We start from the raw sequence: 16,200 nt of genomic DNA, 5'->3' as shown, positions 1-16,200 counted from the left end.
ATACCATGTTCTCTCTTTCATTCAGATTATTTTCAAATCACTATTTAGTATTGTGTGTCTTATCTTAATTTAAAAAAAAAAAAGTAACAGGCACTTGATAAAAAATCAAGTTTGAATAAAGGAAAAAGAGAAAACTCTAGTGACAGAAACCAGAGCAGTGGTTGTCAGGAGTCAGGGGGTGGGGCAAAGCCTGGACTGCACAGGGGTACCAGGGAACTTTTTAGGGGAGAAGAAAACATTCTACATCATGATTGTGGTGGTACCTTTGACAAAACTCATCGAATTACACACTTAAAATTAGTAAATAAGTTTTAAATAAATTATACCTCAGTAAAGCTGATTCTAAAAATCGATTCAAGGAAAAGATAAAGCTTAAGCAAGTGTCAGATACCCCTCCTCCTAACAGTGAAGTATGAACTAGCAGTGCCATACATCAGTATAAGTTCCTGGGGAGGGCAGCCGCGTGCCAGATAGTGGAAACGTCAAGGACTTTCTGCTAACTGTTGCCTGGAGCAGGTAAAAGAAATGACTAGGGCTGAGGAAGCAGCCTGGTTTCACAGGAAATAAGTAGAGATCTTGGACGCATGCGGAAACCTGCTAAATTGGAGGGGCCAAGACAGGCCTTGAAATACGCATGGGGCTCTCTATTTGTAGTTTTGTTTTCAGTTGCTCTGGAATGGGGGTATTTGAGGGTCACCCCTGGGACCTGAAATTTTCACCCAACTTAAGGCCTCAGGTTAAGAAGGTGGGTCTCCTTATACCTCCTGGACAGGCAGCATCCCCTGGAAACAAGACAGGCAGAGAGCTGAAGGGGCTTTGCCTGGAGATTGGGTAAAAGAGCAGCAACACCAGGCCGCTGGCTCTGCAGAAATGGCAGGGGGCAGCAGCAAGAAAGCCCTGCAGAGAGAGGAAGCCCCTGGGCACGGTGGGGATGGTGGGGAGGGGGGAGCCCGCCACACACAGCAGGACTCCAAAGAGGGCAAGAAGGGTGCAGCTGCTTGCAGTGAAGCCCAGTGCACTGGCCGCATGCGCTCCGCTCTGCTCCCCAAACCCTACCCAAAAAATGACAGGGAAGGAAGTAAAAAGACTTCAGTCCTTTTATGGGAGAACGGGAAAGGAGCAAGCAGCAGACAAGAGATTTCAACAACTTTTGGAAAGGCAAAAAAACCGAATTATCAGAGAGGAGGGACCTCAGAGCAGGTGAGCTATACACTCGTAGGCACCTGCAGGCACCAGGGACCACGGAGGCTGGCACAAGGCATGGGACAGAAAGCAGGGCTGAAAGTCTGAACAGAGCTGTTGGAACCCTGGGTTCCCCCACCAGCGCCCACCTGCTCACCTAAGGGACCACACTTCCCAAAGCCACTCCTTGCCAGAGACTGGTGGTCTATTCTAGAGACTCTACCCATAAAAGCTGAGGGGCCAGGGAGCAGGCATAGCAGAGCCGAGTCGAGGCATGGGCTGAAAACCAGGAAGCAGGTAAGGTCTCTGACTCAGCTTTGAGACCCCCATCTCTCTCCCCAGACTGGCTCTCAGACACCAGTAGAGAAGCACGGACACCCCACCAGCCCTGCAGAAGGCTGGAGAATTCTTCCCTGGAAAACTGAAGGGCTCCAGGAAAGAGACTTCGCCCACTACGTTTGAGGGTCACCACCCGTGAAAAACTGAGCCTGAGATCTGGTCCCACGATAGGAAACCCTGGAGTCAGACCTTAGGATCTAACGGCTCCCATGGGTACTTTCAACACATCCCTCTGTTTTCAACCCTGCCCACCCTCCACTGGTACCCACACCTCCAGAGCCCGAGCTCGACAGGGCCGGACAACAGTAAGTGCTCAAAGGGCTTAGATTCTTCCTCTTCTGATTGTCCTCATTCATTCTCATCAGAATTCCCCTCTGCAGATGCAGAGACTTAAGTAGCCTCCAATCTGTCAAGTCAGTCCTCCTAGCGCCTCTATTTCCTTTGCAACTTAAGATATAAAGTTGTGTGTGTGTGTGTATAAATATATATGTTTCCTAGCTTCATCAGAAATGGAGAATTATATTTCTGTTTCTCCTATTCTTGGTCATTTTCAGATGATTTCCAAGACACGTCTTTATTCTACCATCTTATTCTACCATCACATGACCATATTTCTAAAATGTATCATTTAAAAAAAAGTGGCTTTAAAATCATCACGGAAAGTAAAATTGCATTCTTAAATGGATCAACTAGGTGTTAAAAAGGCAATCATTTCTATTGGCATAATATTCATTAAATGTCATCAAAAATCACTAGCGGTCCTTTGATGTCAATAGATGTTTACTGAGATACGCTTCTTTGACAACTCGCATTGCAACTAACCACTGTGTAAAAATGCAAATATACCTCATACGACTTGGTTTCCAAGTCTTTAATGTAGTCCTCGGCATCGGGCAGGCTCTTGTAATAAGCCATGTTTCTCTTCATCATTTCATCATCAGGATGCTTCAGTAGAAAGGTGTGAGCAGCTGCAATGGCTTTTGGAAGATTATTTGCCTAAAGTACAAAGAAGAAAGAGAAAAGCTACTCAATGGGTGGTGAGTGTGAACGTCTGTTCAGTCCTTCGGCAACTTTGTGTTTCTACACAGTGTTGGAAGCTAAGGGTTCAGTGATTTCCAAGCCCCAGCAAGACCTGGTCCAGCCACTCTGGAAGAGTGTTCATTCCCTTCAGGTGAGTAGATGGCCTCTGTGTGCCTGTCCCGATCTACGCCCTGCAGTCTCCACCCTACCCTGCCCTGCCCAGGAGGCTGGTGTACAGGCTGTCACAGCGGACTCCCTTGCCCCCTAGATTCCAGTGGGTTCATCAATGAGGCGCTCCAACAGGAGCCCAAAAGGAACCCAACAGGAGACTGAAGGAAGGGAATAGAATAAGGCTGGGCCGTTAGTGTCCTGGCTTCCTCCCTGCAAGGTCGCTCCCTTAACTGAAGGTCACAGCCCCTCTCAAAGGGGGCCTCTCCTTCCGGTATCTCTCCTTCTGGCTTCCAGCAATTGGTCTCTCCCTCGCCCCTTCTGGCCTGGGTGGGGGAGTGTCACACCTCACTGTCACTAGCCCTTGTAAATAACTGCTTTATTAAATGTTCCTCCAATTACCCAGTATGACTATATCACATCTTTTCTGCCAGAACCTTGACAGATGTATCAGTACTTTCCCGAGTCTCTCACAGAATCTCCGCTTCACTGTTCTCAGTGACTCCCACCACCTCCTCACTTACTCATCCATTCACTCAGCAAATACTTGTTGCAAGCCTCCTACATGCCAGGCACTGTTCTAGGAAATGGGTCTGTAACAATGAGCAAGACAGGGGGAAAGAATCCCTGCCTTTACGTACTGGACATGCAGGTGAGCCCCCCGTATTCCCGTAACCTTGATCAAGAGACTCTTTTTTTTTGGTGGGGGGACGTGCCTCCTTATGACCTGTTTATTTCAAGTAATTGACCCAACCTGTACCAAATGGATTCATTTCCTCTCTCTCTCCTCTATCTATACATATAGATACACACACACACACACACACACACACACACATCATATACATGGGTCTACAGGTGAATACTTGCAGATAGACATGTTGACATGTAACTTTACTATTTCATGGATATATGTGTACTAATATATTTTATACACTATATAATATATAATGTAATATATGTAATACATTATATTTAAAATGTATATAATTATTTTTGTAAATAAGTTCATTTGTATCTTTTTTCTTAGATTCTGCATATAAGCAATATCATACGATATTTCTCTTTGTCTGACTTACTTCACTCAGTATGACAATCTCTAGGTGCATCCATGTTGCTGCAAATGGCATTATTTCATTCTTTTTTATGGCTGAGTAATATTCCATTGTATATATGTACCACATCTTCTTTATCCATTCATCTGTCAATGGACATTTAGGTTGCTTCCCTGTCACAGCTATTGTAAACAATGCTGCAATGAACATTGAGGTGCATGCATCCTTTTGGACCATGTTTTTCTCCAGATATATGCCCAGGAGTGGGTTTGTTGGGTCATATGGTAGCTCTATTTTTGGTTTTTTAAGGAACCTCCATACTGTTCTCCACAGTGGCTCTACCAATTTACATTCCCACTAACAGTATAGGAGGGCTCCCTTCTCTCCACACCCTCTCCAGCATTTATTGTTTGTGAATTTTTTGATGATAGCATCTTTTGTGTCATCCTGTGTTCTGTCTCCCTGCTTTTCACACCTCTTTGTGGTCTCAGCTAATGTGTCTGTCTCCCCCTCCAGACTCTGAGCCTTGAAGGACCCAGCAGTGTCATTCATGTCTGCACTCCTGGTGCCTGGCACAGTTCCTGGGACAAAGCAGGACTTGGTAAGTACCAGTGATTTGGATGTAACATCACCACTGCATAATATTTTCATGAAATTAATTCATGTTTCCCTCTATTTTCCCCTCTCTCTCTTCTCCCCATTAGGTGGTGGTCAGCTGATTCTGAGTTTCACTGCCTCATGGGAGGTAGCTGTCTGGTCAGGACACAGAAACATGACAAAAGCCCCTGTACTCTTGAGAGAACTTGGCAAGTATGGGAAGAGGAGGAAATCGGGAGAGGGAGCTGCAGGAAGAAGCTAACTGGGCTGGAAGAAGAAGAGGGAGGAAGAGGAATCCTCTAGGCCAGAAGAAAGTCCCCCTTCGGGTCTGCAGGGGCAGCAAGGTCTGTGGCCCTTGACCTTCAGGTTTGGCACCTGCAGGCAGAGCCCAGGAGAGCATAAGTCCTTAGAGAGGAATGGGATGCTCTGGGGGCGGGAGGCTCAAGAGGTGGGCAGCCGAGGACAGGGACACTTCCCTGTGTGGACACGCGAGCAGCAAACAGAGGGCCCCCCGCGATGTCCTGGCTCCTCGGTCCCCTGGTATCACAGCACAACCTGGTGGGGGGGGTAGGGAAGACCCCCGGATCTCGTGCACACAGACTCCTTCAGCCAATCCAGAGGGACACTTGGGGGCAAGAATTAGGGAATTCAGTTTGGAGAGAGAAAAATAAAGGGATACTCAGCACACTCTGGATTTCCGAGAATCAAAGGATAGCACATACCTGTGCGAAACTGCCCCAGAATGGGAGCCCAGTCATTTGAAGACAATGGCAGTGGCTGCCCTGGAGGAGTGATGGGTGGTGATAAGGACAGACTCCCAGAAGTCAGTGCTGATACTTGGGGAATGCCAGGACCTGGAGTGTGACTGCCTTTTTTTTTTTTTTTTTTTTTTGGCTTTGCTGCCGGCTGCCTGTGGGATCTTAGCTCATGGACCAGGGATGGAACTCTGGGCGGGTGGGGGGGGGGCCGGAAGGGGGATGGGGAAGCACAGAGCCCTAACCACTGGACCACCAGGGAATTCCCAGAACTGCCTTTGAAAGAGTTCTACAGACAGCTTTGTACTCCTGGCTGGAAAAAGGCCAGTCTGGCAGCCAGAAGGAAGGGAAGAGTATGAATGCAGTCCTTTTTAAAGCATCTGCCAATGAAATTAGATTCTCTGATTCTCAGAAGAGCAGTCAGAAAGAGTGGCACAGAGTGGGATTTTTAAGGCCTCTCACTCAGGACCTGAGTTTTACAGAATGGAATCCCTTCCTGAAGGATGATTTTATTCATTTTTAACTCCAGCTCTGTCAGCTGGAGCATGGAGCCACATCTTGACAGCTAAACCTCTGACAGACCCCAGGCAGGTTTTAGAGAAGGAGGGGGTGGGGGAACCTACCCTGCCATGGGCTCCTGAGAGACAGCCACCTGCACGAGAGGCTCCCAGTCACCTGCCAAACCGGCCACCCCTCAACCAGGCGAGGACAGAGTCCAGGTCCAGGCAAAGAGGGGGTAAGCATGCCTGAGAGGCAGCCAGCTCTGTCAGCTCAGAGTTCAACAGTGTCATCAAGGATCTGATAAAGCGCTGGGGCCCACCTGTTCCTCGGCCTGTGGGGAAGATGAGCATTTCATGGAGATGGCGGCCACAGAGAGAACCCACAGCTCATGACACGAACCTAAGTCAGGCTGGGGGCATGAAACTTACCGTGGTTTCAGATCCTGCTAGAGCAGGAAGCACCATCCATCTCCAGTACCTGTCGCCAGCCGTCAGGTGCCAGGTAGAATGAATGTGCCTGTCACCAATTATTTCCTCTCTACCCAGAAACAGAGTTTGAAAATATAAACACCATTATGGAAAAAAAAAAAAAAAATCAGCCATACAATATCATCACCCCAAATCACTTTTTCAGTGATTTTCAGTTGAAGCAATTAAGGGAAGGTTCTGGTTTATTTATAAAATTCTAAACTTCTCCCTGCCCTGTAAGTGATCTCAAAATACTAAGACGGATGGTATTATACTGACTTTTTTTTTTTTTGGCTGCACCCCGCAGCTTGCAGGATCCTAGTTCCCTGACCTGGGATCGAACCCATGCCCCCTGCAGTGGAAGTGCGGAGCCTCCTTAACCACTGGACCGCCAGGGAATTCCCTATACTGACTTTTTTTTTTTTTTTTTTTTTTTTAATTTATTTTTGGCTGTGTTGGGTCTTCGTTTCTGTGCAAGGGCTTTCTCTAGTTGCGGTGAGCGGGGGCCACTCTTCATCGCGGTGCGCGGGCCTCTCACTGTCGCGGCCTCTCTTGTTGCGGAGCACAGGCTCCAGACGCGCAGGCTCAGTAATTGTGGCTCACGGGCTTAGTTGCTCCGCGGCATGTGGGATCTTCCCAGACCAGGGCTCGAACCCGTGTCCCCTGCATTGGCAGGCAGATTCTCAACCACTGCGCCACCAGGGAAGCCCCCTATACTGACTTTTAAGTAAGTGATTGTTACAAGACCTACAAAGGGTTTTGAGAGAAGCTATGAACTTGCTAACCTCTGAGGATGCCAGGATGGAGGAAACCCCTGCCTTCTGGTCACGTTGTAGCACTGCAGTCCCCTCCTCCCTACAGCACTTGTTTCAAAGTCATCTGTATATTAAAGAAATCAGAGCTTCCACTATTCTACAGGTTTAAAAATAAAACGTTTTCCCCTTGATTATGTGACTCAAATTTGGCTCAGCCTGTATTTGTATTTTGTAGAGCTGTAAAGCTCTACAAAAAAGAGAGGATTAAACGAGTCCTTTTTAGCGTAAAAAATACCGCTTGTATGAGTCAGCCATCACTTCTGCATTTCATACATTCTGGAAATGTATTAATCTTATCCCCGTTCTATTTTAAAATTGTTTTTTTATTGCCAGGACAAACATTCACAAATCTGATACTTATATAAAACTGTAACCAGGCATAGAAATAACCCAGCTTTTCTCCTATTTAGGGTTTCTGCTATTTTATGGCTCATATGAATGCAACAGACACGCAGCTCCGTTTCAGGGAAATATGAAAAACAGATCTTGCAGCCCAAAGACTGAAAGCAAAGTTTAAAAAATCGTTTTCGGTTAGAGAAAGTAGAAACTGGACTTTGAGAGGTCTCTATTGGCAAAACCCGGTGAAGACCCACCAAGCTAAAACCTGTTTATCCAGTAACAGGGAATTCAGCCCCTCTTAAAACTTGTGGGTCCCCAGAGCAAGGACTTAAAGGATAGAGACTGCAATTTGTGGCTATTTTTAGCCAGCAATCACAGGCAGAATGTAAGCAGCCACAAAAAGAAGGAAGACAACTGTGTTACATTCTAGATGAAGGACAGCCAGCCCAGAGCGCCAGCCCTGATGAATCACAGCGCTCAGCTTCTTCTCCTCCAGGCAGGGAAGTGTCTTCCAAGGAGCCCTGCCCTTTCCTGGCCTTAATTTCCTCTTTAAAAGGGACTGGCCGGCTCCTCAGGTCCTCTTCAGCCCTATTACTGAAAGGCACCACTCACTTGAGAAATGGGATTTTAATGGTGTATACTAAAAAAAGAGTACGTCTTCAAATAACACTGTGCTAGGCGTTCTACGTACGTTCTCCGCCTCAGAACAACACTTCAAGAAAAGTATTTTCATCTCTACTGAAGACGAAGAACAGGGAGAACAGGATTTGAAGGCGTCCTTTGGCAGCGCGGGGTGGGAAAGAACTAAGTCAAGAAAGAGCGGTGGGACGCGGCCCAGGACCGATGGACACAGCCTGGGCCTAGGGGCGGGGCCTAGGCTTGGGGGCGGGGCGGGGCCTAGGCTTGGGGGTGGGGCGGGGCGAGGCGGACTTGCCTTGAAGTAGGCGAACTGCAGGAACTTGTAGGGCTCTCGGCGCTGGAAGTCGGCCAGCACTTCGCGGCTGGGCTGCGACTGGCGGAAGGCCGGTAGGCCCTGCTTGCAGCGTTTGAGGCAGTGCGCGCGGCGCAGCAGGCCCCCGAAGAGGCGCAGCTCCGGGTAGCGCGCGAGGCCGGCGGCGGGCTCGGTCTGCGGCGCCGCGCTGCAGTTGCGGTGGCAGAAGGCCTCGCTGTCGCGTAGCAGGCGGTGCAGCCGCAGGCTGATCTCCAGATAGCCCACGCTCTCCGCCCAGTGCTCGCCGCTGTATTGGTCCAGCGCGTGCCGGTAGGCCGACTCGAGCGGCATCAGCTCGTCCCGAGGGAAGCTGCGGAAGCTGTAGCGCTCGTACTGGGCGCGCCCTGAGCGCAGCGCGCAGCCAGCGCACAGCAGCGCCAGCAGCGCCGCGGCCGCCCGGCGTCCCGGCTCCATCGCTCCCGGCGGAAGGAAGGAAGGAAGGAGGGGTGCGAGAAGGAAAGGAAGCGGGAGGACTGAGCGACGCGGCGAGCCGAATGCTGGGGAGGCGGGGACGCCAGCCTCCGGCCCGCCCCGTCCGGCTGCCCCTCCCCACCCAATCCGGGGGTCCGGGCGAAGCTGCCCGCGCGGAGCGGGTGTCCTGGGGAGAGGCGCTGCCCTCTAGGTCCTGCACGATCTAACCCGTCATCCCGGGCTCCACTGTTCGCTCCTTTATAGAGGGCGGTCTGCAAGCCAGACGCGGCCCTAATGGATCACAGATCAGCGCTGCTTACACTTAAGAATCTCTTAGAGGACTTGTGAAAACGCAGATTCCTGGACCGTGACCCCAGAGTTTCTCATTCAGCAAGTCTGGTTGGGATGGGGGTCTGAGGATCTGCGATTCTAACCAGCACTCTGATGAGACTGATCCTGCGGGTCCACGGCCTACACTTTGATGGCACTGCGACGACCTTACGTTTCAATGAGAAAGACAGTGCATTAATAAAATTAATAAGGATGTCAGTGGCGCTTTGTAAACTATTAAGCTAATCAAGTTGGAGATGCACACACCTTATGACTGCCATTCCACTCCTCAGAATACGCTGGAGAGGGAATTCCCTGGCGGTCCAGTGGTTAGCACTTGGCGCTTTCACTACTGAGGGCGCGGGTTCAATCCCTGGTGGGGGAACTAAGATCCCAGGAGCGGTGCGGCCAAAATTTTTTTTTAATTAACAAAATACCAATAAATAAAAGAATGCGCTCGAGAAACTTGTATGTGTGCATCAAAAGATGCGGATAGAGGGGCTTCCCTGTGGTCCAGTGGCTAAGACTCCGCATGCCCAATGCAGGGAGCCTGGGTTCCATCCCTGGTCAGGGAACTAGATCCCATATGCCGCGACTGAGAGTTCACATGCTGCAACTTAAGATCCTGCACGCTGCAACGAAGATCCTGTGGGCCGCAACTAAGAGCCGGTGCAGCCAAATAAATTAATATTTTTAAAAATAAATAATTTACAGAAAAATTAAAAGGATAGTGGAAACAATTCCTGTATAGCCCTCATCCACATTCACAAATTGCTAAGTTATGACACATTTCCTTTCTCTATGTTTTTTTCTGAATCATTTGAGAGTACATTGCATACATGAGGTCACTTACCCCTTAATCTTTTAGCATTGATATGTATGTCCTAAGAACTAAACTACAGACAATGATCAAATTCAGGAAACTTAGCATTGATGGAAGACTAATCTATATTCCCTATTCCTGTTTTGTCAACTATCCTAATAATGTCTTTTACAGCACTTTATCCCCCTGGTCAGGATGCGGTCCAATATCTGGTGTTGAATCTAGCTCTCTCTTTTACCTAGTGTTCTGGAATCTGAACCTTCAGCTTTTCTTGTCATACCATTGACACTGTATAAGAATACAGGCCGAAACAACAATGAGATCCACTACACACCTATTAGAATGGCCAAAATTCAAAATACTGACAACGCCAAATGCTGACAAGGATGTAGAACAACAGGAACTCTTCATTCATTGCTAGTGGGAATACAAAATGATACAGCCACTTTGGAAGACAGTTTGGCAGTTTCTTACCAAACTAAACATACTCTGCCATACCATCCAGCAATTACATTCATTGGTATTTACTGAAATAAATTGAAAACTTATGTCCACACAGAAACCTGCACACAAATATTTATAGCAGCTTTTTACATAATTGCCAGAACTTGGAAGGAAACAAGATGTCCTTCAATAGACGAATGAATAAATAAACTGTGGTACATCCAGACAATGGAATATTACTCAGCACTAAAAATAAATGAGCTATCAAGCCTCAAAAAAGACATAGAGGAAACAAATACATTTTACTAACTAAAAGAAGCCAATATAAAAAGGCTATATACTGTATGATTCCAACTATATGGCATTCTGGAAAAGGCAAAATTTTGAAGACAGTAAAAGGATCAGTGGCTGCCAGGTGTTGGGGGGAGAGAAGGATAAACAGGCACAGCACAGAGGATTTTTAGGGCAGTGAGACTATTCCGTGTGATACTATAATGGTGGATAAATGTCATTATACATTTGTCAAAACCCACAGACTGTGAAATACCAAGAGTGAACCCTAATGTAAGCCATGGATTTTGGGTGATTATGATGTGTCAAAGTAGCCTCATTGGTTGTACTCAATATACCACTCTGGTATGGGATTCTGATAGCGGGGGAGGCTGTGTGTATGTAGTGGTGGAAGGTATGTGGAAAATCTCTGTACCTTTCACTCAGTCTTGCTGCAAACCTAAAACTGCTTTAAAAATTAAAGTCTATTTTAAAAAAGAACACAGTCCAGTTATTTTATAAAAAGCCCTTCACTGGGGTTTCTCTGATGTTTCCTCATGATTAGATTCAGATTAAGCTCTTTGGACTAGAATACCATCCTTCTCGGCTGTCACAGGAGGAACACACTGTCTTACCTTATCACCTTATCGGTGACATTAATTTTGATTACCTTGTTAAGGTCGTATCCATTTTCTCCACTTCATTTTTTTTCTTTTGTAATTAATAAGTGTTTTGGGTATGATACAGCAGCACAGTTCCTAATAGCAGAAAGCAGAAATAACCTGTCTAAAAACAGAAGAGTGGATTTTTTTTTTTTTTTTTTAAAGAGAGAGGATGTGTGCAGAGGAGAATATTTTACAGCAGAGGATAATAAAAGAATTACAGGTACACATAACAACACAGTTCAACCTTAAAAAGAAAAAAAGAATGATTCCACTTGTCTAAAAGTTTAAAAATATGCTAAAGTACACAAAATATTATTTAGGAATGCAAGTAATACAGTCTTATTTCATACAAACACGCGGGGTAAAACTGTAATGAAAAAGGAGCCATAAACAAAAACTTTGGAGAGTGGTTTCCGGTAAGGTGGAAGGAAGGACATGGAATTGGCAGAGGGTCACAGGAGGGAGAGGGGATGCGAGTGAGTATGGGAACATTCACTGCATCATTTTTTTATGCCATACATATATTTTAAAGATATTATTTTACAGTTCTTTGTTATTTTAAAAACAATTTTTAGGGGAAAAATTGCAATGGTGATGTAAAGAGAATGAAACAAGTGGATGGGATGGGGGAGGGTGGTAGATTGCATGAGGAGGTGATGTCTGAGCAGAGACCTGAATGGGGTCATGGAGGTGGTGGGGGGAGGTGGGAGTGGGGGGAAGCCTGTGGAGAGAGCTGAGCTGGGACGAGAGTTTACCTGGTCCCCTGGAAACTCCTGCCCAATCTGTGACCATCTTGCTTGGGGCTTGATATCCTTAATGTACGGAGAACATGAAAAAGTCAATACCCCAATTCCAAAACAGACACACAAAGGGGCCAATAAACAGAAAAGAGTTCAATCCCACTAACAAGAAGTGTACCCTCTTTTTTTCTTCTCACCTGGCTTCCTCTCTTGTCCTTGACGTCAGGTTAAGTCAACCTGGTGTGGTTAATGGAGAGAAACTGTCATACGTGCACTGTGTCCTCTGCTGAAATATCATCTGGTGTTGGTCACCACTAAGGAGTCAACCTCATTATCTTGGCCCAGCCCCTCCGAGTCCATCAGCTCTATGCCACTTCCAGGGCATTCTGCTTTGAGAGTGGGGTTTGGGAAATCTCTGGGAGCTCCCTGAAGCCCAGGCTACCTCCACATATCACAAGCCGGTGGCCCACAGAAGATGGCTCTGGAGGAGGAGACAAGAAGGGTACAAGAGACAGAGAGAAGGCTACTGTGGCCAGAGTATAAAGAGTGGGGGAGGGACTTCCCTGGCGGTCCAGTGGTTAGGACTCTGTGCTTCCACTTCAGGGGGCCCGGGTTCCATCCCTGGCCTGGGAACTAAGACCCCACAAGCCACACGGCACAGCTCCCCGCCACTAAAAAAAAAGAGTTGGGGAGAGACTGTGGGGCAGCAAAGGTTAACTGGAATTGCCTTTGAGGAGACGGTCGTGGGTGAGCAGGTGGAGGTGGAGGGAACAGTTGCTTCCCATGATAATTCAACACAATTTATAAATGGAAGTGAAACCAGACAATGTCTACAGTGGCTGACCCCTGCTTCTGGGGTCTGTTCAGCTTCACTAGAGCTGTGTCCAAGAGTGTCTCCTCCCTAAAGGAGCCAGCGTCCCCCAGGTGACTTTAATGACAAATTCTCTTTCACATCATGAATTTATTCATTCTTTCAATACACTGTTCAGCATCTACCTTATACCAGGTCCTGCCCTTGGCACTGGAATGCAAACATGAATCAGACATATATCCTCGACTGAAAGGAACTTCCAGTCGAGTAGAGATAAGACATCTATATTTTTTTCATTTGTTCCATTAACCTATAGTGAACTGTTCCATTAACCTATAGTGAACCTATAGGCACTGTATTAAATAAATATCACCTCTTTCCTAAGGGAACTCAAAGTCTGGAGAAGACATAAGTAAACCTTCAATTACCCACCACCAGAGCTGGAAAGAGTGCTGTGTGGGCCCCAAACAGAGCTGGGTAACTGTCTTAGTGGGTTCAGGCTGCTATAACAAAATTACCATAGACTGGATAACTTATAAACAGAAATTTATTTCTCACAGTTCTGGAGGCTGAGAAGTCCAAGATCAAGGTGTTGGCAGATTTGTGTCTGGTGAGAACCTGCTCTCTGGTTCATTGATGGCCGTCTTCTCACTGGGTCCTGACCGGATAGAAGGGGCAAGGGAGTTTTCTGGAGTCTCTCTCTTTTTTCTTTGGCTGGGCAGCTTGCGAGATCTTAGTTTCCTGACCAGGGATTGAACCCAGGCCACGGCAGTGAAAACACCAAGTCCTAACCACTGGACCACCAGGGAATTCCCTGGAGTCTTTTTTTGGCCACGCAGCATGCGGGATCTTAGTTCCCCAACCAGGAATTGTGCCTGGGCGCCTGCAGTGGTAGAGCAGAGTCCTAACCACTGGACTGCCAGGGAAGTCCCAGGGGTCTCTTTTTTAAGGGCACTAATCCCATTCATGAAGGCCCCGTCCTCATGAACTAATCACCCCAAAGACCTCAAAGACCTCACCTCCAAACACCATCACTTTGGGGATTAGGTTTCAACATATGAATTCCGTGGGGGCTGGGGGTGGGACATAAATATTCAGTCTATAGCACTAATCTAGTCTGAGTCTGCGAAAGTTTCTTGCAAGAGGCCATTCTTCTTTTCTTTTTTTAAAATTTGTTTAATTTATTTATTTTTGGCTGTGTTGGGTCTTCACTGCTGCGCACAGGCTTTCTCTAGTTGAGGCGAGCAGGGGCTACTCTTCCTTGAGGTGGCTTCTCTTGCTGCGGAGCAGGGGCTCTAGGCACGTGGGCTTCAGTAGTTGCAGTACACAGGCTCAATAGTTGTGGCTCGCAGGCTCTACAGCACAGGCTCAGTAGTTGTAGTGCACAGGCTTATTTGCTCCACGGCATGTGGGATCTTCCCGGACCAGGGCTCGAACCCGTGTCCCCTGCATTGGCGGGTGGATTCTCAACCATTGAGCCACCAGGGAAGCCCCAAGAGGCCATTGTTGAACTCCTTTAAAGGGCCTGAAAAAATGGAATAGAAGTTTGCTGGAAGCAAAAATGAACAAAGGAAGAAGATTCTGGGCGAAGAAAACAACACTACAAAGGAGAAGACAAGTGATGGGACTGGAGGCCAAATAACACCATAGGAGACCCCTCAGTGTGATCTCCATAAGAAAAATGAGGGCCTGGGAATTCCCTGGCGGTCCAGTGGTTATGACTCCATGCTTCCACTGCTGGGGGCCTGGGTTCAATCCCTGGTCAGGGAACTAAGATCCCACAAGCTGTATGGCGTGCCCCCCACAAAAAAATTAAATAAATAAAATAAATTAATTAATTAAATAAAATAAAGAAAGATGAGGGCCTGAGTTAAGGCACAGACCATAAAGGGCCATAACACAGAGAAAGATAAATGTCATAAGTTAGATGTAGGTAGAGTGGTGTGGAAATTGTTAGAAGGAAAGAACTCCTTCAGCTAGTGCAAGCACTGATTACTTCATTACAAAAGAGGTATTAAATCTGGGACTTGAATTGGGAATGAGTTGTGACCTATGGTCCTAAAAGCAAAATCTAAGAGGACGTCTCCAAAACCCACGGTTAGAGAAAGTTCAGGAAATACATACAGGCAACGGTAGGCTGCAGAGCAATTTCTTCATGTTCAACAAATAATTATCTTATCCTGTGCTAGAAAATGGAGGCTGAGGCAAGAATTAAGTGCTCATTCTTTATTTGGGAGGTAAACCCATGACAGTGGGAGAGAGAGGAGAGGCAAAGAGGGAAAGGAAGGATGAGACGCAACACAAAGTAATGTGTTACCACACTGGCTACGGCTTCAGAACAGCCTTGGCATGTGGACCCACTAGACTACTGGAATGTCTCTGAACAGGCTATACAGAGAAACCACTCCTTGAAATAGTTGATCTGAGGGAAGAAGGGAGAGGTCATCTATTTACTGGCTCTTTTCCTCCTCTGATTTCTGTTGCACTATGGTTCTCTACGGGGGAGTGAACTTGCCTGCCCCTCTGGGTTGCACCACCCAACCTCTGGCAGCCACGTAGGAAGCATGGTGCTTTGTTCCAGTGAGTGCAGAGGTGTGTAGAGGAGCCAGAAACTCCAGACGGTTGGTCTGGGGCAGAAGATGTGCTGCCAGGGCAGCTGGGGGGAACAGGAAGCCTAGAGCTCTGGATACAAGTGACTAGGGAATCTGAGGCATCACACAGATCATGTTTGATATAGCAGTTAGAGAGGTTGTGATCAAATTACCATGGAAACTCTCTGACCCAGAAGTTGCAAACTTAAATCTCTCATGGGGCCTGCAGGCCATGTCAAAAGAACAGTGGACCAGATGGAGATCGTTGCCAACTGGAAGAACCTACCTGCCTAAAGAATGTCCCAATGCATATCTCTGATCTACTGTTACCCTGGTATGGCCAGACCTTCTGATCTTTGAAGAGAAACTGGAAATCCAGATTATGTAAATTCCCCTGATTAAATATTGACAATTCCATTGATTATATAAAATTTAAGACACCGATGGGCCAACATGGTGACTGTCAAAACAAATAGCCCTCTGGCCATATCTAGTTGTAACCTTCGATTGAGCTAGAAAACTACTGTGATCATTCAGAGACATGAACCATGGCTGCAGATGTGGATGTAAAGACAGAGAGGGCTAAATCCGGGGGCCCACACGAAGAAGAAACAACAGGCCTAGATCAAACACGAAGGGGAAAAAAACAACACTGCAAAGAAGCAGCTGGGAGACCCTAGGGAAGCAGATGCTTTTGCCAGATAGTGAAGGCGAAAGAAGATAGGAGAGAGAGTGTTTAAAACAAAGTCATTTTTCCCCCCCACTAAGGCCGGCCTCACTTGGGGCATTTGTTTTTAGATCTCAGACTCCTGAAAGGGAGTTCGAGGACATGGTGACAAGGGCATCCTAATGCTCATGACTGTCAAGAGGGATGGGCCAGTCCTGG

At 47.1% G+C, this 16,200-nt stretch overlaps 1 protein-coding gene across 1 annotated transcript in view; it reads right to left on the bottom strand.

Annotated features, from left to right (window-relative positions):
- Positions 1–8,712, bottom strand: part of CRTAP (cartilage associated protein) — a 36,176-nt gene extending 27,464 nt beyond the window's left edge. Inside the window, exons 1-2 of the mRNA XM_059939088.1 lie at positions 8,173–8,712; positions 2,368–2,517 (exon numbers count right to left, since the gene is read on the bottom strand). Coding sequence (XP_059795071.1) covers positions 2,368–2,517; positions 8,173–8,643 — 621 coding nt within the window. The 5' untranslated portion in view covers positions 8,644–8,712. The remainder of the gene's footprint in view (positions 1–2,367; positions 2,518–8,172) is intronic.
- Positions 8,713–16,200: the final 7,488 nt, after the last annotated feature.

This window comes from Balaenoptera ricei, chromosome 11, assembly GCF_028023285.1.
Source record: "Balaenoptera ricei isolate mBalRic1 chromosome 11, mBalRic1.hap2, whole genome shotgun sequence".
NCBI classification, from domain to species: domain Eukaryota; kingdom Metazoa; phylum Chordata; class Mammalia; order Artiodactyla; family Balaenopteridae; genus Balaenoptera; species Balaenoptera ricei.
This window is presented reverse-complemented; position numbering and strand designations above follow the sequence as displayed.